The 27,774-nt window shown below is 32.3% G+C and overlaps 1 protein-coding gene across 2 annotated transcripts in view; it reads left to right on the top strand.

Annotated features, from left to right (window-relative positions):
• Nucleotides 1-22,133, top strand: part of LOC142329230 (putative ATP-dependent RNA helicase pitchoune) — a 65,606-nt gene extending 43,473 nt beyond the window's left edge. For both annotated transcript variants that reach the window (XM_075373641.1, XM_075373647.1), the window contains 4 exons: nt 6,405-6,557; nt 9,935-10,105; nt 13,817-13,994; nt 22,022-22,133. In XM_075373641.1, coding sequence (XP_075229756.1) covers nt 6,405-6,557; nt 9,935-10,105; nt 13,817-13,994; nt 22,022-22,086 — 567 coding nt within the window. In that variant the 3' untranslated portion in view covers nt 22,087-22,133. The remainder of the gene's footprint in view (nt 1-6,404; nt 6,558-9,934; nt 10,106-13,816; nt 13,995-22,021) is intronic.
• Nucleotides 22,134-27,774: the final 5,641 nt, after the last annotated feature.

Here is a 27,774-nt window from a genome sequence, read left to right on the forward strand (position 1 = left end):
GGTTTTGTTTATACATTGACTTAATATTCTTGCAAATATTCTTAACATGTTATCTTAATCAAAATTTATCCTTTTATTTTGTATTTAATTTCCTTAGTTAGTGGAAAGCATTAAGACTTTTAATTGTCTGTAAGCTCAACAGCAATCAAAATTGTTTACATTTTTATTGATCACATCTCTATTTCAAAACAAGATGAATCATTTAACATGTAAACATATTCTTGATTCATGTTATTACATATCCATTTTAGTTAGGATACTGACTTAAAAAAAAAGTTTTATTGCTAGGTAAAATTTGATGTTATGAAAAGAAATAATACTTTATAAAATTTAATTCAGTAATAGTAAAAAATTTAATTCAGTAATAGTAATTTAAATAGACAAATTTTGTCATCATCCTAGCTGTATTACAACTGCTGTGATGACAGTAGATTTCATTTATTGTTATATCTTTTCATAACGTTGAATTTTAATTAGTTTTCCAAACATAGTTTAGATTAGTGCCCCTACTAATATAAAAACCCTTTAATCACAATATACCAGCTTCATTTTGCACATCCATCTACAGTATTATAGGTATTACAGTATACAACTGTGCACTACTATATTAGCATTGCTTTCCACACATGATCTGCTCTTTAAAGATTTGATGTATAGCTGGAATGTATCCCATTATGATATTAAAAAAATTCATTTTCACTCTGTAAACCAATATTATTGTTGCTTTACTGAATACTTTATTTTTGTTGAAACTTCACAGAAATATATATTGAATGTTGAAGTATGATAATTTTCATTGGTAATAAAAATGTTAAAACATAGATTTTACTGTGCTCAATATTATTCACTGTTGCAAAGTCCATACTACATTATTAGAGCTCAGCTGTGTAAGCTAAAAAGCCTTTTTTTTATGTATTGTTGATAATTTTGAATTATGATAATAAATACATTCAGACCTTAACAATTTTAACTATACAGAATTTTCACATTTAAAAAAGCTGAACTAAGGTTGTGGCAGGTTTGCTTGGCATTTTCCAGCCACCACCCCATTCAGTCACTCTAAAGCATAAGACCAAACTGTGTGTGCCACAAACGGCTACTGAGCCACAAAACAGTTTAGTGACCAGTATCCTAACTAGCTCTTACAGCTAACCTAAAAAGTGAGCGGTATAAGCGTGATACCATACACCACTCACTTGTTTGTTCTGCTGCCAACTTATCGTATATCATTAAAATGGGTCAACTACTAAAACAATATAACTATCAATAATTAATTTATCACATCAAGGATAGCAATTTGCTGCCACGCCTAGACCGCTAAATTCCAGCAAGTACCTGTCCACCATTAAAGCGCTTGGAGCCTTAATCTGTCTGGTAGCCAGCCATATCTCTCAGTTAGCTTCCTACAGCAGCGCAGTAGGAGTCTTTTCCCTTAGGTAAACTACTGATGTCAGTCAGTTGAACCGCATCAAGGAACTCCCACACAGCCCGACAATGCGGCTCTCGTCACATTGACTTGCCACTTGTGAGTGGCCAATTTTCCCCTTGATCTTGAGTTCTGGCCACCTCAAGAGCTGGACAGTCAAACATCATGTGTTCATTCGACTGGACCTCCCTGCAGACGCACAACTCACCAGCTGCCAGGTGGAACCGAAACAAATATTGGTTTAAATTTACATGGTTGGAGAGCACTCAGGCTCCTGTTGACCCTAAAAATGAAGGAGAAGCATACCATCCCCCCAGATCCTGTATAAATCTATACAAGGACTTTCCCTTAGTTGTGGTGTGCTATTCTTGCTGTCATCTTCCATCGCGAGGCTGTAAAGCCTCCTCTGCAGGTTGGAGATAGGCAACTGTTTGAAATTTAGAATCGTTGGATTGAGATCACTGTTCCGCTTTGGTAGCGGACCAGCTCGAAACTGCATCCCAAATACCTTGGCCTCCCTGCCTCTTCGCAATTTCCACATGGCCACCCAAACTTTCACCACTAAATCAATTGGGAGAGAATTTCCCAATACAGTGGTAGCATTGTAGGAGATTGTTTTAAAAACACTAGTGCATACAATTAAGGCTCAGCACTGGTAACTCCTTAAATTTTGAATAAGTGCTCGATTTCTTTCTAACCTTGTGCCCAAACGGATGCTGTGTGAGAGGTCATTCTTTCGAAAACACCCTGGTATACCGAGTGTATGTACAAATGACGGCCCGACAGTCCGTAATCCTTATGAGCAATCCTCCTAAGCTTGTGCATCACAGAGACAGCATTCGCCGCTACTTGCCCAATGTAGCTGCTAAACAGCAACTTCTCATCAAACAAATCACCTAGGTACTTATGAACTCAAACTCGGCTGATTACACAGCCTTTATACTTGATATAGGGGTTACGACTGTATGGTAATTTGTCTGTACCCTTGAGAAGCATAACTTCACCTTGGGCACAGAAATCCTTCAATTTTGAATGTCCATCCAGCCCTCTGTGGTTGACAAAGCCGCTTGCACTCAGTCTTTAGCTGAGGTCGTGAATTACTATGAAATAACAGGAGACAGTCATTGGTGAAAGCCTCTGAGCCATGACCCCTTCCGGGAATGTCAGTCCCAAAGATCCATCAAATACCAGGTTCCACAGCAAGGGACCGAGAACGGAGCCCTGCGGGCTTCCCCTGGTGATGGACTTTTCCACAACTAGGTGTACATCCTTAAACAGAGCCGTGCAATCTGACAGTGGTCATGTACTACAGCCTGCAGGGCTACAGGAACATTGTGACATTCCAACTCGTAGAGGACAGAACTCCACACAAGTAAGGAAATGCTGCCTCTATGTCATTAAGAATTGCCAAAACATATTTATATTCGGCACTTTCCACCTCGGCAAGAGCATTTAAGAAGCAGTCCTCGGGGCCAACCCATTTTTCATGAAGCCATACTGGCCTCGATTTAAAAATGAGTTCATATCGATACTTTCCCAGAGCCGTTCCACAACCAGCCTTTCAAGCAACTTGCTGATTACCGACAAGAGACTGATGGGTCGATAACTGCTGATCTCACTCGGATCCTTTCCTGATTTTAATATCACCTCCACCAAATCCACCTTCCAGCATGTCAGAAAGCAACTCCAGTTTAGGGAACCCGAGAACAGTCTGCCAAGTGGCTCTCTTATGACAAGCAGCAGATGATACCAAATATCCGGGTCAAGTCGATCAATCCCCGGTGCCTTTCTCAGTGCCATTAGAGAAACCACTCAGTCTACATCTGTGGGAGCCACAGCCTGTACGCTAGGGAATGGTGTCTCACCCACCCTAATGCCAACTTCTGCTTCACCCTTCGGAGCATCTGGAAACAGAGTATCTAGGAATGCCTGGTAAGTCACCACAGATGTTACAGTGTGGTCACAACCACCGGACTCGCATCGAACACTGGACAGCACGTGCAATGGCTTTGGCCGGTAACATGACTTCACAAGCTTCCAGGGATTGCACTGCAACTCACACATGGAGTCTTGCCAAAATTGAGTTTGGCTTCCTTGATGGCATGAACATACTCATTATGGGCGTGCCGGTAGATCCGCAGACCCTCAGCATGCATATCATAAACGATAATCCCCGTTAGGGGGCGATGCTGGTATCTTCTCCTAGCAGACCTAGCTCTTGCGCGCAGCACGCTAAGGTCAGAGAACCACCACTTTTTCTCAGGTTTCTGCCTGCGTTTAATAGACGGCTCCCCAGAAGCAGCGGTCATGATGACTCCAGGCACTCTCTGATCAGCAGACTGGTCACTACCTAAGGGTCCATCCACTTGCCGAGGCTGCCATAGAACCCTATCGTAGCCAGTCTTGATGGCCCGGCTGAATTGTTCAGCCGTCAGTTCCACCTTCCCCCTGTGCTTCATGCACCATTCCAACCCCTGTAAGCCAGCTGCACACTTGTGCAGCAGCCTGTGCTGATCCAGGCCCCTTAGGTTATAGTGACTCGAATCTGGAGCTTTTGGACTGCCACCATAAGTGATCTCATAGTTTATAATTCTATGACCACTCACACTGGCCTTGGGCCAGACAGTCAATCACTTGCACTCCTAAACAGATCGCCTGTCACCAAGTGACTTTTATGTAACTTTTCCCCAGTTTGGAAGAGAAAGTTGGTGGTTGTTCTGCCTCATTAAGCAAGTACAGGTTCCTGGCTTCAATGAACAGTGTGAGACCAGCGCCTCTATGGTCAGTGAGTGGTGAACCCCAGGTGGAAGACTTGGCATTAGCATCCAGAGCAACCAGCACACTCTGATGCCCAGAAGACTGTCCAGAATCCCCCCCCCCCCCCAAACTTCGCCAACAAGTTAATGATACTCCATCCAGTCTGGAAATATCCCGACACCAGTACGACATCGAGCATACCCCCACATGACTAACACAATGGTGAACCGCTCGTCAGAAAACTGGGGCATCCAGAAGACACCCAACGAGGCTAAGCCAACCATGATCGCAGAGAGCGGCTGTTCCCCACGAGATTGAATAACATCAACCCTGTAGAAGTCGAACACCCTATCCTTGACCGTGTACAACTCCTGGATCAAGTGAACCTTGTGGTCATACTCCTTAAGGATCCTCATGGCTTCATTGGTGGCTGCCCGGGAATGATGCAGGTTTTTTAATGCTCTAGGCGCAAGCGTTCAACAAGGTGACGACCATCCTTGAAAGCTTCCCCAATTCAGCCATCGCCATACACTGTATTGTTTACTATCTTCGCCCGGGCTATGTCATGCGATCTGCATTGTTTGCTCACAACCCAGTGTTCGGCATCTAAGCCTTTCCAAGGCACAGGAGCGCACCTTGCGGGTGCGGTCTTATTAGGGCAATTAACTGCCCTGTGCCCAGCAAGGGTGCAATGACCACACATCTCTGACTGTGCTCTACATCAGAGAGAGGTGTGCCCAAAGCCTTGACATTTGAAGCACTGGAGTACTTCTGTTTGGTCGACAACCCTGCAAGAGGTCCACCCAAGGAGCAGTCGACCACCGGATGCCAAGACCTGCGAGATCTTTGGCAAGGTCTCAATTATCCCGTGGCTCTTTGGGGGCCTCTTTGCACCCCACCTGCCAGACTACCCAGGTCCCCTTGAGAAAGTCCTCAACAGCCATATCCAACACAGAATTTTGGCTATGTATAGCTCTGAGGATTTCATACTCCTCTACCCTCGTCGCTTTTGGCAAATCGTAGACCAATATTTGCGGCCTCCGCTCATCCAGCAACTGAGCCTTCAGCTCATTCTTTCTAAGAACATCAGTCTCCAGCAGCTGCTTTGCCTGCTGCTCATTAACAACCTCTAAGACGACTCCATGGGGTCCCTTGTTTTTATAACCCGGGAAATCTGGTACCTTTCCTTTCACAGGTCCAGGACTTTCTTAGTGTCAGTTTTCCGTCATCGCAGACGTCACAGAGACCACCTTGATGGTGGCCCGCTTAATTTTGATAGCCAGTGCCTGGACTGGTGGCAGGGGACTAAACCGCTTAGGTCCTGGTTGTTACCGCAGTGAAGCAGACAGACTTCTTTACCTTCTCCTCTATGCATTTCAGAGAAGTGTGGATCTCATCTAGGACTCTCCCCATTTCCAGTATGTAGTCCTTAACTCCTTCCACCACCTGATCCACCTTGCCCGACAGCCGAGAAACGACTGAATCAAGGGCTTGGTTTGTGCCCTGGAGGTTTTTGTTTTTCAATGTCAGTTCAACAAACATCGAGGAACATTCAGAAAGGTACGAGTCGACCAGCTGTCTAAACTCGCCCAAAATCCTTGACTCCTTTTTTGAGGATATTTTGGCCCATGCGGACCGCATACCCTTGATCCGGCCTATCCCTTTGGATCCTGAGCTAGACCCCTTCAAGTGAGGCTTCGCCCCAGAATCCTCCAGGACAGAGCCGACCACCGACCCTCTGTACCTCACCATACTCGACTTCGCAAGAGCTGCCTTAGCCTTGGTTCGCCTTCCACTGCCTTGCTCTCCCGCACCCAAGGTTGTGGCATATCTCCACGGTTAATAATTATATGTTATTTCTTACATCCTCATACAGAGGGCAGATATTCTATATTTGGTTATTATTACAGTCTGCACTCTCAATTTATTTCTTCCATAGACATTTATTGCATGGAAAAAAATAGTCTACAGTAGAAAACCAAAAAAAAATAAACTTCAAAGGATAACTATATAAAATTCAGATAACAACCACTGAGGTATATACTTGAGTCAACTCTCCACCCAAAAGTTAAGATATATGTTTCATCATGCTGTCTCTTAAGCTAATTATGGCTGTTCTGCTTAAAATAATTTCATATTCTAATTAATTATTTTGATCAGTAAGGAAAGAAATATTATTTATTTGTAGATTTTTAAAATTTTTATTTATTTTTTCAAACAGGGTAAACAAAAGCAAGCAAAGCGTACAACAACATTTTTCCAGTTCTGCAATGCTGAAATAGGTATTTTATTATGCACAGATGTTGCTGCTAGAGGTCTTGATATTCCTGCAGTAGACTGGATTATGCAGTACGATCCGCCTGATGATCCTAAGGTAAATCTTGATAGAAAGATTAGAAATATTTATAGTATGCAAGTGAGAAATCTTATACCAGTTTCAGAATTGAAAAAAAAATTAACATTGTAGTTCAAGAATATATGTCAGAAACTTCAGTTAAGTTATGCTCATTCCTATGGAACTTACTTAAAAACGAATTACTGATAAAAGAAATTAAACTTAGTAAAGCTTTATAAAGATAATCCATTAAAAATTTATACAGATTTATACTAAATTACTAAAACCTTTATTTTAGAAATAGATATGAAATTGTTACTGAAAAAAAAAAAATATATGATTGATTTTACAAAAGAAAAATATTTCTTTTTTTATTTAAGTATGAAATTCTTCATTTTTGTTCTGTGACACTGTTCATGTTCAGAGCTTGAGATCCTGCCATTGGAAATTACATGTTTTGTTTCTTTCTTTTTATAATAAAAATTTCTTTCTGTATTCTTTTATAATAAAAACATTAATTTTACTTACTTTTTTTTTCTGTAGAAATGTTAAAGAGTGAATTGAAACATTCCATTTAGATGTGGTAGTGCTACTAAGTGAAGTAACTTTGTAAATTTATATAAACATTAATTTTTAACTATATTCCAATAAATTTTAGATTAAAATCTATTTCTTTCATGTGGTAGTACCTAGTTCCTTCTGTACCCATCACTGGGTTTGGTCTCACTACTTACATATCAGTGCTCAAATAAAGTAATAGAATATATATATATATATATATATATATATATATATAAAATGAAGTGCAGTATATGTGAAACACACTAATAGAAATGTTCTAATTTCAAATATGAACTACAAAAAGTGGTTTTGCAGTGTAGAAGAACATATTCATAAACAGCGTGTAAATATAGAAATATTTCAAGTGGAGTTTCGGTATATTGTAAAATGAAATTTCAATAATTAATCTTTTTCAATAAAATGTAATAAGTAATATATTTGTTATATATATAAATAAAATGACATAGTTCAATATAAATCATTGTATATTTTTTAGTTATAAAATAATGTTGTTCAAACTAGAATAATAAAATTATTGAATTTAAAATAACCATATTGAAATGAAGGACTTATGTTTGAAAATTACATTGCAAAAAATAATATCTATAATTTTTTAAAACAAGGAGTTTTGATACAAAATTAAAGAAAAAACCAAAATAAAAATCTAAAAAATTCATGAACTAAACTAAAAAAAGAAATTATATACAAAAGAAATTTGAACTTAGGAAAAACCTTATTTTACAAATCTTCTAATCTGTTAATAAAAATGTAACACTAGTACGTTAAATATTAAACCTGAGATTCTTCTTGGCCACTATAAAACTGAATAAAACAATTTTTAAAACATTCTCTGTTATTCTTTACATCCTGCGCTGAAGGAATAATTAAATTTTTTAATGTTTTTTTAATATACCAAACCCACCTGTTTTTTTCTCTTTTTTTAACAGGTGTAATCTAAAAGAATGGAAGTGGTATATGTTTATAGTATATGATTGATACAGCTTTTGGGATTATTCTAGATGTAGCTTCACACTATAAAGTTTTCCAATGATTTCAAAGTTGAATTTGTATTATAAAGCAGATTGCTGACCCTAGTATTGGCAGTATAGAAAGGTGTTTTGTAACATTAATTCCATATTATGAAATAGTAGCTTCTTAGCATTTTAAATGCTTTATCAATGTAATCAATACATCTCATATTTCTGTTATGCTGTACAATAGCCTCCAGCTTTCCAATTTCTTTACTATATTCGCTGGCAGTCTTAATCATTCCCCCTAATTAATGCATCTTAAATGGTTCCATTTGAAATTGTTGCCTTCTGGTGTCCATTGTTGAATTGATGCTCAACTTTCGAATTTTTCAGTATAACTTCTTGTGGGTTATTTGTCTGGTGTGATGTAAGTGTACTGATACATTCATTTTTTAATTAAGGAGCTCATTGGCAAAATCAACACTGTTGTAAAAATTATTCATAAAGGTGAATGGGAAAACCTAATAAATAGAACATCTTTTAATTTATGGACAACTTTAACAACATGTCCCATGTTTAATCAACAATTTAGTGAAAATTAGTGAATTATTCTGTTGAATTATATGTGATGTGTAAGATACTCAATTAAGCACGAAAAAAAGATTTTTATTATGCCTAACTTAAACCTTTTATTACAAAATATTAATGTTAATTTTCATAGAATATATGAGCAGTTCAGTTTTGGAAACTTTTGGATTAGTGAGCCTTTTATGTTTGAAAAGACAAAAGGCACTACATAGCCCAGTAGTAAACATATACCACTTCATGTATTTATTATGCAATCTCTTTTTTAAAAGAGAAAAGTACTTTATATTTATATACTAGAAGTCTAAGTCATTTGAACTTCTAAGTGAAGCTTAAAATATCAAATTACTTGGGAATAATTTGTTAGGTGGCTTGGCTTGTCTTGGCTTGGATTGGGAACACTATCCTAAAGCAATAACATAAGTCCTCTAGGTCATTATATCAGCTGTACTCTTATTGTCTATTGTTCCTTCATTTTGTAATTGACATACTTTATTGGATGCAGAGGCTTTTCTTCTATGAAATAATTATAAGTTGAACAAGGCAACCTCATAAACAAGCTCTTAGTCTCATCTCTGGTGCATGTGCTATTAATGACTTAATGGCAGCAGGCAAGTTTTCCTGGTAGTAGTTTGGCTAGTTTCTTCAAAAACAGGGCAGTCATACATCATATACCAGAGTAATAAAAATGAACTCCAAACTTGCTGGACTTCACCAGGATCATTGGAAACAGAAATATCCTGTATACCACTGGTGCATTATTAACGTGGTACAGTGTGAAACCCATATACATATGTATGGGCATAGCAGCATTGTGTTATTAAGAGGCATTTTAGAACATGAGGGTGTGATTTAAATAAGCCTGGATCAACCATTTCCATTCTGTTATATTTTATCTTATTATGTAATTCTAGTTTCTAATTTTTCATATTGATATTGATAATTTTCATATTGATATTTATTGATGAGCTGTTTGTTTTGTTTAATTTTTTCATTGATTTTATTTACTGCTACTTGTAAATAGCATTAATTTTTTTTTTTTCAATCTGTGGCGTACGTTTAATTATTTAGTTTTATACATATGCACGTATGGTGTAGCAAAAAATGACTATTCCGTTCAACATTTTATGAATTAATATAAATGAAATTTGTATTTCTTACCAAAAAATAATTCACCTTTTGACTATTTGTTACTTGTGTATGTAAGTTCTATGAATTCATATTTATTTCTGTATAACACTTGAAGATCCTTCATTGTTATAATCAGTTAAGTTATATATTCTATAACTTCTGTTTTAGGAATATATCCACAGAGTGGGAAGAACAGCAAGAGGTGAAGGCAGTAGCGGTAGTGCCCTTCTCTTGCTTCGTCCAGAAGAACTTGGTTTCCTAAGGTATCTGAAGCAAGCAAAAGTTAGTTTAAATGAATTTGAGTTCTCTTGGAGTAAAATAGCAGATATTCAATTACAGGTAAGTTACTCTGAATATATTCCAAATATGGTTTTATTAAATTTGACATATTTGACTGAGCATGGTTGTTGGATAAAGTTAACAAAAAATAAAAGAACACACAGCTCTTTTTTGCCAAAAGAAATTGGACTTTAATTGGAAAGAAAACAAATGAACTTAAGTTAAATCATAACCTTAAAAAATAAAAATAAATTATGAAATTAACATAACTTAAGTCTATATAAGAAATATCAGCTGAATCAACATATGAATATTGATATTAAATGAGAAAATATATAAATATACATTTTTTAAATACATATTTTGAAAATATACAATTTAACAAAGCCTGAAAACAAGAGAACATAAAACACCTTATTTTCAATTAGATACTTAAAACATTACATCAATAAAAAAGTATAACTGGAAAACTGTTACTGACATATGCTGTAATAATGAAAATTAGCAATAAACAGACGTCATTAACTTAGAAAAATAAATTACAATAAATTTTATTATTGGCACTGGCCTTTCCTGATTTATGAACAACAAACTTAGCATTAAATAATTAAAACTAGCAATTCTAGTTTAGTGTAGAAAAAAGGCCACAATAATATTCTAGTACAAAAAAAGTTAATTACAATAATCAAATTGAAATAAGTAAACATATAAGTAGAGTTCATATTAGTAAACAAGCTTTCTTGAAAATATAAAATTACAAAGAAGTCCTAAAACATAACTGCACATCAGGTGCTTTAGGTTAATTTAAGAGAAGTAATATGAATACAGTTCATGAGTAGAAAAGAAACAATCTCGGCGATTAACAAGTTACAAGATTAAATTATAGAGTTAATTACAATAACAACAAATTGTAATAATTAAGCACGTAAAATAGGTTGCAGCTGAACGATGACACAACCTTATATAAGCCACCTGTCGTGAATAAATGGTTTTTAAACTAAACTTGAAATTGAAATGCGTAAAGGTACAATGAACTGAATGTTCCACAAATTTTAATGATAAAATAACTGTTTAACGTAATAAATAATGAAAATTGAACTTGCCTGTAGCACACAGATATTAGCAAGAGACGAACTCGTGAATGAAGGTAAATGAATACATACAGTAATCCTGGGCGTAGTCCGCAGTGGTGTATCAGGAATGCAGGAATGAGATGTGGTTTAGAGGTTGAGCAGGACATGGCGTCTCAAAAATGTAGCAACGAGTTTGGAGAGATTTTGCATCGATGAAAATGTAATCAGCAGCTCGAGAAGATTCGGCGTCGATAGAATTGGCAGTATGTAGTGATTGAAACACTTTCAACAGAGATGTAATATAGTGAATTTGAAGAATAACTTAACAAAGAAACGAGGCTGGACGAACATAGAAAACTGTGAAATCACGAAAACTGACGAGTAGAACTAGAGAATATTTTGACAGAGAAATACCGCAACGTTTATGAAGACAAAAAAGTATTAACATTATACGAGCGAAAGAGAACATTGAAGCCTGGTCCTCCAAGTCTGGAGGACCAGGATCTGCACAGCGTGAAAGTCAGGACTAGAATGAACAAAACTGGCGTGGTGAGAAGTAGGGGAAGCGAACAAAGCAATGGACAGAAGAGTGTATGTGTGTGTTGACAACAAGAGTAGTGTCTTAGTGTTAGTATGAGAACGATTAGAGAAAACGTGTGGAATTCGGGAACGAAGACATAACAAAAATAATTTACAAGCAAGCAGACCACTAAAGAATTACGTAAGATTGATAAAATAAATTTCTGAATACGCAAGTTGAAGAAATGACATCAGGGCAGACAAAGAGAAATAGACTTCTAGGAACTATGACAATATTGAAATTGGTTGAGAATAAAAAACACTTAAGAATAATATATACATTATGACTAAACAGCAATGAATAATGCGTGATAGAAATAAGCTGACACCAATACGATGATGCAATCAGCAAGTCAAACTGGAGACAGAGAAATGATATCGAAAACAAACCCAAACAACCTATTTAAAAATACACGTAGATAAGCCTTACAAAAATGCAAAAAATTACCAAGCCTGTAAACTACAAGACTCGACCATAACCTTGAATTCATTGGAATAAAACGACTTTACGCAAACGGCGTAAACAATGGTTTTATTATTATAAAATAATACCACAGATTAATATATTTTTTCGTCAAAAAATATATAAGACAAATGAAATGCAAAATACATTAATAAAATTAAAGTCATTCTGTTGGGGAAAGTAAAAAATTGTTACAATTAAATGTCCTTTCATATTTTTTTCATTTGAAGTTTTTTTAAATGAATTTTGAGGTACTAAAATAAAAAAAATGTCCATTCTAGATAACAATGGTTCTCAAACATTTTTGACACCATTCAGTTTTTTTTACTGTCAACAAAGGTGGTATGTGTTTTGAAACTTTAACAATCACAGTATTTCAATCTTTGGTTAGGATTTTTGGTAAGGTTGGTATTTCTTACAGCCTCAAATGCAAAACACTCATTGAAAAAGAATGGTTCAAAAATTTAACTTTTCTTAATTAAGGAGGGCATAGGCACTGAGGATCCAGAGGTCTTGGAACTTTTTTAATACCATTAGTTTATTTGTCTTTGAGGATAGAAATAATGTGTAGGTATCATAATTTTTCAATTAAATAATTAATAATAATAATAATTATTAAATAATAATAATAATAAAATTTAATAATTAAATAAATATTAATAATTTTTCAATTTTTTTTTCTCAATATTTTCAATTTTTCTTAAATGAAGAGAGGTGTGTAGGATTTTCTCTAGCAAGGACTAGATACATGTGTGTACAAGACTAATGTGTTCTCTGCAGGTTTTACAAGCAAAAAAAAAATAAAGTTTTTAAGAATAGTTCAAAATATCAAATTAATTGGCATTTTGCTAGTTAAGAGAGGCTAAGGGAGCAACTAAACATGGTGAGCAAACAGTTATAAACTCTTTTAAATACCTATTTGTTTTTGATTATGCTTAAAATTGGGTAGCTTTTGATCAAATACGGCAATATTTCAGTTTTTGTTAATTTAATGGAGTTCAGGAATATGGAGTTTGTGGTGCAAAAGGAAACCCAAACTAAATGCTATCATTGAGATTTTTACTGGATCCCAATATCAAAACACTTGTAAAAAAAACAATTTAAGTATCACATTTTTATTTTGATAGATTAAGGAGGCTCTATAATGCAAGATGACTTCTTTGATATAATTCAGGGTTTAATTATTCATAAAGGTAGAATACTTCTTAAAAAAGAATGGTTTAAATAACATACTTGTAAGGAAGATTTTAGTGTAAATCTTTTAAGTTTACAGATATTAATGGAAATTTAATTCTTAATGTAAAAGAGGTTTAAGGTAGCTTAAACCTCTTTTACATTAAGATATTAAGAATAGTTTCAGTTTGAGGTCGGAAAATAATTGTTTATAATATTGTGTTCTGAAATCGACTTAACAGCTGTAAAAATGTTGCAGTTTATAATCTGTTTAATGATTATAAATAGTTGTAATACTTTTAAAAAATGTATACCAGATTAAGTGTTAATCTTTTTAAGATTGAAGTATTATTAAAAATTGCTTTTTTTTCATGATTACATCTATTCTATTAAATCATTTTCACATATTACGTAAAAGATAAAAATAGAAAAGATGAAATTACTTTTTTAACACAGATTTTTTTTTTTATTGTTTTGTTACAGTTGGAGAAATTGGTGTCAACCAACTACTATTTGAATATGGGTGCTAAGGAAGCATTTAAGGGTTATATAAGGTCATATGACAGCCATCATTTGAAAACTATTTTTGATATTGATAATATTGATTTGGCTAGAGTTGCTAAATCATTTGGATTAACTGTTCCACCTACTGTTGATTTAAGTATCCTTTAAGACTTATTTTTATTACTTTATTATACGCTAAAAATTAATGTAGTGTTGATACTATTTTATTAAAGTTTATTATTAGCAAATTCAAACATTAAAATATGAACAGTCCTATTACAAAAGTTAAATAGACACGCCTTAAATCAAAATGACATACACTTATAATTAGGTCACTGCAGTGACCTAATTATAGTTTTGAAATTATATATTTGTTAACAAAAACAAAAATATTAAGAAAATATAAATTCTTCTAAAAGTGCTTTATGAAAAAAAAAAAAAACTTTTTTCCATTCAGCTGAAATCCTCCATTTTATTACATTGAAACGGTTCAAAATTTTTTTAATGATAAATATTGTCTTTTTGTCATTTTTATCTTTTAAAAAATTAGTACATAAAATAAAATCAGAAAATGTATTAATTAAATAAATCACCATACCTTAAATATCTCTGGCAGTTTTTTAGTTTTCATATACTTTAATTTCAGAGCACATAACCAAAACTTTTTGTCAGTATAAATGCTTTCTGTTGGTGAAATCTTATTATGGAATCTTATGATTGTTGTGCTTTTTAGCAAAATAACATTCTGTTTAAGGAATGCAGTACTACCTCATTCGATTGCGGATAGGACATATGAGGGTCAGACACGAGTACCTAATGTCAGGAGGACATGCACATGATGCAACTGCTGCATTACTGTGCACCACATACTCATAGACTGCATATGTTATACGGCATTGCATCGTAAATTTAATCTACCCAGAAACACCCGTGGTATCTTGTACAATGACAATGAAATTTTGAATCGGATGTTTCTATTTTTGCGTAGTACTAGGTTACTGCAAAAAATGTAATATTGTCATGTATATTTTTTATGCTAGAAGAGTTTTTAATAATTTTTTCCCTTACTTTCAGTTTTGATTTTTTTTGGTTCTATGTCTTTAATTTTATTATCCGAGTAGGGAGCCTTTTGCACTCACTATCGGAATTAGTTAAATTTTATATAGTTTCCTTTTTCTATTATTTTAGCTTTTATAGTTTAAAGACTCCGCCTGTGATATTAGTTTTGAGTTTTATTTCACTTTTTTAACTTTTGTTTTTAACTTAGTTTTAAATTTTTATTATATAATTTATATTAGTTTTAAACCTTATTTATTTTTATTATTTTAGTGTTATATTACCTTTTTATTAAAAAAAATCCGGGCGATGATAACGCACAGGCGTTTTTCGCCTCCCCCCCCCAAAAAAAAAAACTACCTCATTCAACACTGCCCCAAGAAATACTTAACATACTTTAATATGGTGATAACACTCAGACAAAATGTTTACCAACTGATCTGTATGGTATAATCATATACTGCTTGGTTTGTATAGTTCCATTCAGTTCATCTGCCCAATTCGAGTCTTCACTGGATAATCTAGAGAGTGAGGTAATGATCATGGCTTTATTCCCTAGAAGGATAAGTAGTCCAAAAGGAACCAGTGATTAAAAGAGAATCTAGCTTAGAACTAACTGTATCTCTTTGTATCACTGCAGAAACTTGTGGACAAAGAAATTTTTATCAACAGATTTCATATTCTGTTTAGTTATTGAAATATAAAATCCTATTATCTTTTAAGTAAAAAATGAAGCAGTTATTTTCTAATTTCTTGGGGAGAGTTCATAACAGATTTTCTCCGGCAGGTTCATGAATTTTTACCAAATTGTATTTTTAACACTTGTTTTGAAAAAAAAAAATATAAGAAAAAGAAATTTGTAAGTAATTTAACACAAGAAAGAACTTTATTGAAAACTTTGTATGTTATAAGAGTAGCTGAAGCCCCCCAGAAGAACAACTTGGAAACTGTTAGTGCTAAAGTATATTTGACTGAAATAATAACTGTTATGCAACATACCATTTGGTAGTAGTACTAGTTTGTCAGAGTCAGTTTGCTACTAGGTGGCACAGAAATAGGCTGAGATTGGAAGTAGTTGCTCTATCCTGGCATGCAGGCATCATCAGTAATTTTTTTAAAGACAAAAAACAGCAAATTTGTACAATACTGTTACAGAAATTTTGCATGTATCTCTCAAAAGTACACCATAGTCCTGGCAAACATTCGTCTATTGTTTAATGAGTAATTTATTAATTGAACATAGATGTTTCTGTGAGTTAGTAATTGAAAATAATATCAAGAGGCTTACTGTTTACAAAGTAAATAACATTTTGTAACTAATGTTCTTTGGACAGAAAGTTCAGAAAGACTTCTTCAAATGTTTTGTCTTGACAAGTGTTCACATAATGATCAACTTTATGCATTTACATGTAATTACAGTTGAGAATTATGAGTTTATATCTAATCGACAATAAAGAATAGAGAAATAAAAAATGGGCAATATACTTACACATATGCGACTAATCTGACATAGGTGATCGATTGAAAGTGATAACGGAATGTAATCCCAAATAAAATATTTAAATTTAACAATGAATTTTGATTTGCAAAACCACGTGGGAAAATAATTAATTTAAATTAGTTTAGATGAAGCACTATTAGGCAATTAAACATGTCACATACAGTGTAGTAGTATGTGTGTTTCAAGGTCGAGCATATTACTGATGATCTCACAGGAAGATCTTAACCAACAAAACTCCTCAAATGTTACAAAAATTAGAAATTTATTTTTGATAATTTGTAATGTAATATGTCAAAGGATTCTGACTAAGAATTGAGTCTGATCTAAATTTAAAAAAAAAAATATTTGCTTGAGACTTAATTTTTCTAGGCAAACAAAATTTTGATGGCTGACAAAACACGATATATATCAGCATTTACATTGAAGTACATCAATTCCATTTAGAGGATGAGCATGTCAAAGTTTTAAAATTGGCAGATGATTTATAGCAAGTTTTATAGGCTTGAATCTATAAAACAACCCGTAGAAAATTCCAGCTTTTCATATTGGTTTACTTTGACAAATTGTTTACTCAAAAGCTTATTAGTTTACTTTGACAACATGGAAAATGTGTTTAAATATTCATCCTAATTGACCAAACTGCAAACTCATTTCCTGCTTTAATTGTGTGTATTTTTTGTTTTATGTATTTAATTGTGCTATAGTCTGGTGAAAATACAGGAACTAACTGCTTAATGATGACTCATTTAATTCATCAAGAATTTTTTTTTTCATTTAACACATTGTTCCCTGTTGTCCTGACTCAAGCACCTCTATTTAACAACAATGTGATGCACCTTGTCTCTGTAACCCAAACATTTAACTCAGAAGTATTACCTAGTTAAGAATGATTTATCCATCTATATTTACATGGAAAAGCTGAAAAGAAAAAATACGACAGCAAACTATCATTTAGAAAAGAACATAGTTTTTCTCATAGACACAAATAAGTTTATATAATCTGGCTTGTTTTCAAAACATTATTCATGTAGAAAACTAGAAAACAACTACATGTAGGATCTACTCACTGGTGAGGTCTAAATGGTATAATCTTGTCACATTGGCAGTAGACTCCTCAGAGTGATCAAAGAAAAATTTGCTCCTAGTATAAAGAAATTTATTTTACAGACAAATTTGATTCATTTAGTCAGGCTTCATATATGTGTTAGACTGTATATTATCAACATTTATATTATTATTGCTATAATAAAAACTGGAAATTACCTATGCTTATAAGGAAAACGATGCTTAAAATGTAAATTAATTACCAAAAAATGATAAAAGACATCTATTGGCCATTATAAAATAATGAATAATTTTTTTTGTATTAGCAGACCCAGAATTAGCAGAAGTTGCAGCTTCGCCCACACTATATGTTTCTTGCATTTCTCGTCACAGTCAGAGGATGTGTAGCCAGTCAGTGCAAGTGAAGCAAGCCCTTTCCGTCTAGCCAGGGGATTCTGAATTCTGAACCTCCCTGTGTTCATTAAACTCATACTTGTGAGAGTAATAATAAATAAAAATTAAAGTCTGTTCAATTTATAAAAACTATCTGTGTATTGCAATTTCTTCTACTCTTTTTTTTTTAACTACGTTTATGTTTTTAGTCAGTTGCGTCATACATACAGTAACAGTGGCTGTGTTGGTTGAGCTTCCATGCCATACACATCACATCATTAAAAACCGAAATTCAAAAAAACCCAAAAATAGTTTTTAGATATTTATCTTAACTATATTTGCAAACCCCAATCTAGTGAATATCTCGTTTAATATAGTAGGAAATGGGGAAAATTTGCAAGCATTGTTCAGATGTTTATCTTCCTTCACACCTTTCAAGGTTGAATTTCAAAAAGTCTAGAAATTGTTTTTGGATATTTACATGACAATTACACACTAAAAATCAAGTTGATATCTTAATTTGTTACCAAGAAATTAGAAAAAAATATAACCAGGTTTCAAAAAAACAAAAACCATTTTTACCCTTTAAACTCGAAGTTTCACACAAGGTCTGTTCAGAAAATAACAAAACTTTATTTTTGTAATCGTTGTTAATTTTACAGATTATTGGTTCTTGTCCCCTTCAAAGTATTCCCCTCCCCTATTCACACACTTTTCTCAGAGGTGTTTCCACTTTGCAATGCAGTCCTGAATAGTTTCATTTGAAATGGCAGTCATTTGATTTGACAAAACTGATAAAGCTGACTGTGTGGGTACATTGTTGTGGTGAAGGAACCATGAGTTGTCTCACCACAACTCTGGACTATTTTTTTGGGGTTTTTTTCATATAACCATTGTAAAATGCCTTGATAGTATGCATGTTCACTGTTTCACCTTGAGGCAAGAATTCAAAATGCATAATTTCATTACAATCGAAAAAACAGAGAGTGTCACTTTGACATTGGATTGAGACTGATGTGCTTTCTTGGGATGTGAAGATCTTTTGCCAGTCCATTGTAGCGATTGAACTTTTGTCTCAATGTCATAGTTATAAACCCAGCTTTCATCTCCTGTTATGTTCCTTTGCATGAATGTTTCATCGTCACTAACTTGTTCAAGAAGTTTCCGACATACACCCACTTGATGTTCTTTCTGTTATTCGGACTTCAAACGAGGAACAAACTTTGCTGCAACTCTATACATGTTCAATTTTTCACTCAAAATGTCATGGAATGACCCAATTGAATGCTGACCTCTTCTGCAAGTTCTCTGACACTGTTGCACGCACCAAATCTTTGATTTTTGAATGTGGGTGTCATCAGTTGGAAGTCGAAGGCCTTCCTGGTCGAGGGTCATCTTCAATTTACTGACAACCACTTTTAAATCATGTAAACCATTCATAACATTGTGTATGATCCAGAGCATCATCTCTGTAAGCTTGTTTCAAAACTTGAAATATTTCTGTGAAAGTTTTCCCCAGTTTCACGCAAAATTTTACATTGTATTGTTGCTCCTGAAAATTGCACATTACAAAAATCACTACTAACACTTACACACGTTGCATTTAAAAAAAAAATAACATGAAAACTAAATGAGATAGCAACAGTCCAAAAAAAAACATGGTTACAGAGGAGGTTATGCAGAACACAGTACTGCTAGCCGCATGTGACTAAATATCTTCATTGGTGCATAATTAAAAATGTTCTGCTATTTTCTAAACAGACCTCATAGATATTTATATATATCTAGATTTACACATCATTTTATACAGATAAAATGAAAGAAATTTTTTTTTAAGTTTATTAATAAAGTAACTCGTACATTTTTTCATTAATACCAACTATTACAATCTTCTTCAATTCTAGAAAAATGGTTATCAGCTTCTATATCACTGTTTTCTGTACAGTCAGTGATGTTTTAAATCAGTTCCTGATCATTCTTAGAATTTTTTTTTGTTTGACTGCATTTTCTTTGCCTCACTTCTTTTCAAACTTTGGATATTTTATGTTCATACAGTCATGATGTCTTCCAAATTAAACATTGTATTGAGAGATGATAGCTAGTTTAGTTCAGTTCAAATTAATTAATTTGTTAAATTCTGATATGGAGGAAGAAATATAATCTTATGTAGATTTGTATCTATTACTTTACAAATAGCATGCATAGCAAACATATTGTGGTTTGTTCTGTTTTATTAGTGCATACAATCAACTTATAGCATTTCATCTCTGAGAAGAGTTTCTTAATTTTGTATATGTATTCTGTTTATATTTGAAGTTGGGGATCTTCTGATCATTGTGACAGATTGCATTATCTCTCACCTGTACAGTCTTATTTAAAAATTGAATATTAGCTTTTCTTACAGCCATTAACAATTTTTAATTGATTTATGATAATCGCCTGTACTTGAGCATGATCTCCACATCATGAAACATCTTGTAATGGAATCTTTTTCATCTCCTGGATGTGCTTTGAATGAGGAATTAATTTAAAAATCTAAAGATCAGCTAAATGCTCTTCTTCCCTAATTTTGTGAATTTATCAAGAAATTTAAGTCTTTTGCACTGTATGTTGTGTTCTATTAGAGCCAACCTGTTTGTATTTTGCCACAAATCTCATTAGTTTTATAATTTTCCTTAAACTGCTCCTAAAAATAATTTTGTCTCCCTTAAGTTTCAAAACCACTTCTAAAGTGTAAAAACATACCCTTCAGTGATGTAAAAATTGAAAACTATCCATCTAATAGTAGCCCTTTCAAAACCATTTATTTTTTTTAGGTATACTAATTTTTTTTAGTAAGAGAACTGAAAAAAAGATGAATTGTTTTCATTTCTTTACACCTTCCTTTATCCGTTTTGGCATGCTAACAGATACTTTTTTGCTTTTTGTAACGCGTTAAGATTATTCTGGGATATATCAGAAATGTTTCATTACATGCTTCGTCAGCCATAAAAATCATTTTTTTTTTCTAAGACCACCCACTTAGTGTTTTCCTTTTCCAGCATTTTCTTCCACTTGTTCAGGGATTTTCTTTCAATTACAACAGGTTTGCTTATGGGGTTGTGTTTTATTTGCATTATAATGTTTATAAAAAGTATAATTAAACCCTTGTCAATTATGTATCGAGCAAATTTCTAAAACTTACCTACAAAAAGTATGGAAAATTCTAAGCATAGACTGTTCTTATCACTAACAAATAGTGATAATAAAAATAATAAACATTTAAGTAATATATAGTATATATTGTACTTTAGCAGTTTATTTTCATAAAATTTAATAAAATAATGAACAAACAGTTGATGTCCACTTGGACACTCTGTGAAAAGATCTATTAGTTCTGCAATGAAATGAAGAAAATACCATACAAGTGAAATATAACATTTGATTTTATAACAAGTGATTAGATACATAACAACATGATTAGAACCATAACAACGTGATTAGAACCATAACAACATAATTAAAACCATAAACAAATGAATAACTTGAGAATTCTTTAGGGTAATGTTTTGCTTTTGCCTTTTGTTTTGTTGGTATAACTAATTCAGCAGAGTTGTGCATTTAGTAAGGTCAGAAGACTACTCTTGATACACAGGGTTCCTGTGACACTGACCAACATATCCCATAAGTGGGTAGACAACTTATACAAACATACAAAATGTATTACAAGGACTTGCCTTTAAATGTTATAATTTGTCTTAAACAAAATGCTGGTAGAAAGTTTAACTTTCAGATAGAATATTCTAACAATCAAGGAAGTGCTGGACTGGATATCAATCAAATATTATTTTGAGAGTGATTAAAGTCAGTAGAATCTTAACATGAATCTTGTTACAGCATCCATTTTCAATATTTTTGATGTTATATTGTATGAAAGCAAATTCTATATAGTGTCCTACAAATTTTAATACCCGGAGATCTGATGATCTTTACATATTTATAAGTATTAAATAATTTGAATACTGTAGACTACAATTTGTTTACGCTTATTTGCATAATTTATGTTTTCTCTCAGGTTGATGGCACGTAATTAATATGCAATGTGTTTGTATAGATTGTTATTGCCCTCTGTGTAGTTTGTAGAACTGATTTATGTTTGTTGTTCAATATTCTCTCTTTAATTTTGTATGTTCCTTAATATATTTTAACAGAAGTGCAGCCATCTACTAAAAAACGGAAAAAAAATTGGATGTCAGGAAAAGGTGGAAAATATTAATATTTTTAAATGTTTTATTTTTGTTAAATAAAATCATCTTAGAAATATTCTTTTTGTCATTTTTTTGTCACTCTTGTCACAGTAAATTTGTTTACATTAATTTACAATTTTTTATAAAATTAGTTAAACAATTTTTATTTTTTGTAAATTATTTTGTTCATCAGTAATTTTAGATGCCTCCTTGGGAAGGTTTGAGATGTTTTCAAAATAGTAATAGCACAGTACTCTTGGAATGTGTAATTTACTATTGATAATTAGAATTAAATTTTTGAGTTCTTTAGGCTATCTTCCTCAAGGGTAAATCCATTTCATGTGACCAAAGGGTTGCTTGACCAATTCAAAAAAAAATTGTAACTTGCCCACTTGTTTCCTACATGTTTCAGGACTTCAAAAATATTTTTTTAAAATTGTTTATTTAAGCAGTTTACCAGTGGCGGCCATTTCTGTTACGGTGAGCACACCTATTTTTGTGATTGTAAGGGTTTACAGAAAAAAATCATAACTAAAAAATTATTGGTCCTGAAAGGATGAAACAAAAAGCAATTTAATCATATTTTCTCAAGGTAAAAGATTAGTTCAGTGGTTTATTTACCTATCTCTCTTCTTTCTATGAGAAAATTACCAATAAATTTGAACATGAAAAATGGTGAAATTTCACTTTTGGTAATGTTTTTTTCAAGAGGCAGGGATGGCATACACAGTTTGAATAATTTTTTTATATGTAGGTATATGTTAGTAGTTTTATTATAAATAATATTAATGGTGATAGACTACCCCTAAAGTTTTATGACTTTTTGAAAACTAATTTTTTTTTTAAATTCAAATTTTGGTTTCAAATAACTCTGATGCGGCTGGTGATAAAAATCCCAAATTTGCACAACTTAATGTTTTTGTAGATGTTTATGACAAATAAAAATTTCTTGTGTATTGTACTAATAAAAAAGTTATAACCTCTCAAAAATCATGAAAAACCTGTTAAAAGCAATACCATTTTGACTCGACAAATAAGTGCTCCAAGGGAGTTGCTTGTCTTCTTGGCACTTTTATATTTTTATACTTATTACTACAGTTGAAATTGATTTGTTTGAACCATTCAACTGTAGTGTTCATGTTATAACAGGTGCTTGAACATTTCCAGTCGTCAGGAAAATTCATGTTGCAACATGCTCACTAATGCTTGTTGCATCATTTAGCTTTGCAGTTACTGACTGGTTACTCTGACATTACTCAGTGACCTGTTCACATCTTTACAGAGTGTCTCAAATTTCATCCTGTGTTTGGAAGTGTTTATTAAATAAATAAGTTTTACTTAATTATATTATATTTGCAAATTTTTAAATCAGTTAAATTTTTACATTATTTTCAAGTACTTTCACATAAAACAATGGAAGAACAATGTTTTGTAGGAATTTATGTGAATGAAGAGTGTCATAAAAGAGTGTATGATATAGTGCCAAAAGAACTGGTTAAAATTTGTGAATTTAGTGACTAAAACAAACAACTTATTTTTTTTACGTGATAATTCAGATGTCACTAGTTTTGTAAATATCATGAATAAAGCTTTTTGTCTAAATTCAGTCATCTGTATGGACAGTTCTGTTGTGACCCTTTGAGAACTCATAAAAAACCAGTTAAGAAAACTTAAGACAAATAACATTAGTGCAAGCTCTTAAAGAACACATTTTTCTAAATTTAAATTTAGTTCCAGGAAAGTCTCTTTGTGTTAACTGTTTCAAAAGTATTTTTTCTTAGCAGAACAAAGAACTATATGAATGTAGACCAAGAGCAATATATTGGCCCACATCACAATATTGAACAACAACATGTGACAGGTTGTTCTCACACAATTTCAAGAGAATTATGTGTATAGATATCACAGCTGTTGGTTAACCACACTAAATAATAAACTTTCATTGCTACAAAAACAGGCTGTTTCATTGAAGAATAATTAAAATTTTGTTAAAATTCTGGTTTATTTCTACAGAAATATAAAAATAAAAATGTAGGTAATATAAAAAATAAATGTATATAAATAAAATATATTTCTGTAGAAATATAAAAATAAAATATATTTCTGTAGAAATATAAAAATAAAATATATTTCTGTAGAAATATAAAAATAAAAATGAATTCTTGAAAAAAAAAATGTAGGCTACTAATTAAAATCTCAGTTTGGGTAAGTTTTACAAGCATTTTTGAATCAAAATTGTATTAGGTTACTGGTATTGGTTAAGTTATCATTAAATTACGACCTATCATTAATTATTTAAAAAAAACTATTTTAAAAATACTGATTATATCATCAACAACATAGGGGCAAAATATAAAGAACGTAAAGTGCAAAGAAGACAAGAAACTCCCTTGGAACACTTATTTAGCGAGTCAAACTGATATTGCTTTAAACAGGTTTTTGATGATTTTTGAGAGGTTATAATTTTTTTGTTAGTACAGTACACAAGAAACCTTTTTATTTAAAAAAACAATATTTTTTTACAAAAACACTGCAAGTTGTGCAAATTTGAGATTTTCATCTTGATTTTTTTAGTTTATTACAACTTAAATGAAATCTTTTATAATAGTTTGGCTTTGCTTCTTGAAAAAATTTCATATTCATTTTAAAATTTGTTTCCTATGGAAACCACTTTTTCACAACTCTTTATCTGGTTAATTTTTTTAAATATTACTTTTCAACTTACCTCTAGATTCAAATTCTAAAAAAACTAACTCATGCTTCCTGTTTCAAATCAATGACAACTTTTATTACCCTTCTCTCAGAGTACTTTTAAATTAGTTCAATTTTTTAAACTCTCCCAATATACTTCACCCATGAAACTTGCTATGCACTACAAAAGAAACTAACTCAGTCTCTCCAGCTCTGTATCTTTAAAGAGCGTTAGAGCTTTCCCAACCAGTCAGGAACATCTGTACCTCCTGAAAGATTGCCTACAAAGATATGAAATAGAAACATTCAGTGTTGATGTATAGAAACCTCTGGAAACTCGTGAAAAAATTACATAGACATTTCTTCACAATTAGTAGTGTACAGATGCTTTTTAAATGAACTATAATGAATAGGACCTTCTGCAAGCTATATCTTGAAATAGAGAGTTTGAGAGAGGGGATAGTAAGTTTATAAATTGCTGTCCGGCAAGAATTATATTCATTATATTTGTACTCAACATTCATTCTATTCATACTTCACTAGCACATAAACTCTCTCAGTGCTTCAACATTTTGTATCGCAGTATCCCAGTACCCTACTATTTTAAATGATAACATCTTACAATAGACAGAGATCTTAGACCTGGTAACATTCCTATACCAGTTGAAAGTTAAATCATTATGAACTCAGTGAATCTAGTTACTGAGTGCCATGTAGAATTTCCATTCTCATTCTATATAGAAATTAGCTTGCCTCAATAGCCCATTTCTTTATATTAATTTACACAGCATAAATCTTCACTGAAAAACAGTGGTATACCTATTAAGGCTTAATTATCAAAAAGATTTTAGGCAGGCACCAAATATTCCTACCCACTTCAAGAGTAAAGTCTTCATTCTACCCTGCCCCTAATGTGAACAGAGAACGGATGATACTGGACTTTTGATGGATATGTGAGACTTCATTTCAAGAATAATCAGTTCTTCAGCATAATGTAGATATGGTGGAAATGGCTAACTTTCTTAATGCTCTCCTCTGACCATTCAGAACTGATAACTGTGTATGTTATTAATCAGGCCTCACACTGCAAACTATTGCATCTGAAGCATCTAATTTCAGTTCAGTGTCTCTAGCTTTCTGGGTGATTTTTTTTCAACAGTTTCTGTAGAATCATGTTAACCTGAAACAAAATGCAATTATAATTTTCCCCAGCAGCAATTAAATGTTTATTTATGTATTTCCATCATTAGTCAATATTTTTAACTGTTACATTGATATTTGTATTTTTAAACAATTTTGGCTTTATCTATTATATTAACTGTTATGTATGGGGTAAATACCATAAATCTATAAGCATCTTAAGGGCTATTATCACTGTTAGGTCCATTAGTTATATCTGCTAGGTAATTTTATTATAGAACGGCTTGATAATTAAACAAGAAAAATGCACATATTATATTTGTGACTCTAATTAACTTAAAAGTTTAATATGAAACATAACTTAAAAATAAGTACGGTTATTGAAAAATAGTGTTCACTAATATGTTCTATTCAAATTTTAAATTAAATATTATTTAATTTATACTGAAAGAAACAAACCTATTTATAAACTGGCATATTTTGTATGTATGTGCATTTGTAACAGTGTCTAACACTGGCTCTTGTTTTTGTAATTTTTGAAATAAAACTTGTGTATGCACATGAATGTTCCTTATTTATTAAGAGATATAAATAAATAAAACTTTTTAACTATTCTGTTAGAATAAATCAAAAAGTTAATGTAGTAGAGATATATTCATTCTGTCTTCAGCAATTCTAAATAAAAAGATTGTGTTATAAACATTAAATGTGTATATTTTTTTTAGGGAAGAAGTTTTTCAACTTTACCAATGGTACAGTATGATGATGGCTACCTATTTGATTAGTAGGCCAAATTCTTTACTATTCACTTTCCTAAAGTTTAGTTTTAAATAATAAATCAATTGTTAATATCCATAGTGTATTCACTGAAAAGAAAAAGTAAGCAGATTGCATATTCAGTATTTCTGATTATATCATACATGCAATACTTAGACTACAGTTTACTCTTATTTCATGTATTATTAATATTTATATATCTCACTTTTACTTAATCTATCTAAATTGTAACTTGTTTCAATAGTTCACTGATTTTTAAAAATATTTTACATATTGATTTTTAAAAATATAATACTATCTCAGTCTCTTTTCACGTATTTTAGATTTGAGGTCTTTTGGAGTTGTACAGATGAGCAGGCGTTTGTGGAGGAGGGGAGTAAATGTATAGCTATAAGTTGAGAGGAACGCGCCTTGCTAGAACAGCTCCACTATACACATTTAATTACCATTTTTTTTCAAACTTGTTACTAATTTCTTATTTATTCTTTTCTTAAGTGGACTTAGTATTTCATTCATTTTTGTCTGTATATATGTTAGACATTGTGATGAACAAAATGATATAAATTACAAAAAAAATAATAAAAATGCAGTCAAATTATTTTTAGTGTTATAAAAAAATAGAAATCTATTTCTTTTTTTTGAAGATCTCAAACTCTCAACAGAAATAAACACATATTTAAATTAAAAATGCTTATTGCAATTTATTAACTGCTATGTACCAAATAGTGTTTTTTAGCTTATACAGTCAAATCAAAATATTGATGTTGCTCTTAAAATTGCTCGTAAGCTGACAAGTGAGTTACCAAATAAAGAATTGCAATGTAGGGACATCTATTCTTTTTAGACAAGACATGGATGAACCTAAATTATGTATTTGAGAAGACCGCAATAAATGTTTAAAAATTCATTGTAATATATCCAAGTCACAATTGATATGAGCCGCTCTACGTAGACAATGTTGTGCACATGTCTTGTTTGTTGGTTGTGTACATGTATGTTTGTTTTTCATTTTATCTTGATGCGATGATGACCTCCAGTGAGTGATTTTCTGAGGATGGAACAGAGTTCTGAAAGTAAATAGATACCATATTAAAAGTTCACATAGACTG

Source organism: Lycorma delicatula, chromosome 1, assembly GCF_047948215.1.
Source record: "Lycorma delicatula isolate Av1 chromosome 1, ASM4794821v1, whole genome shotgun sequence".
NCBI lineage: Eukaryota > Metazoa > Arthropoda > Insecta > Hemiptera > Fulgoridae > Lycorma > Lycorma delicatula.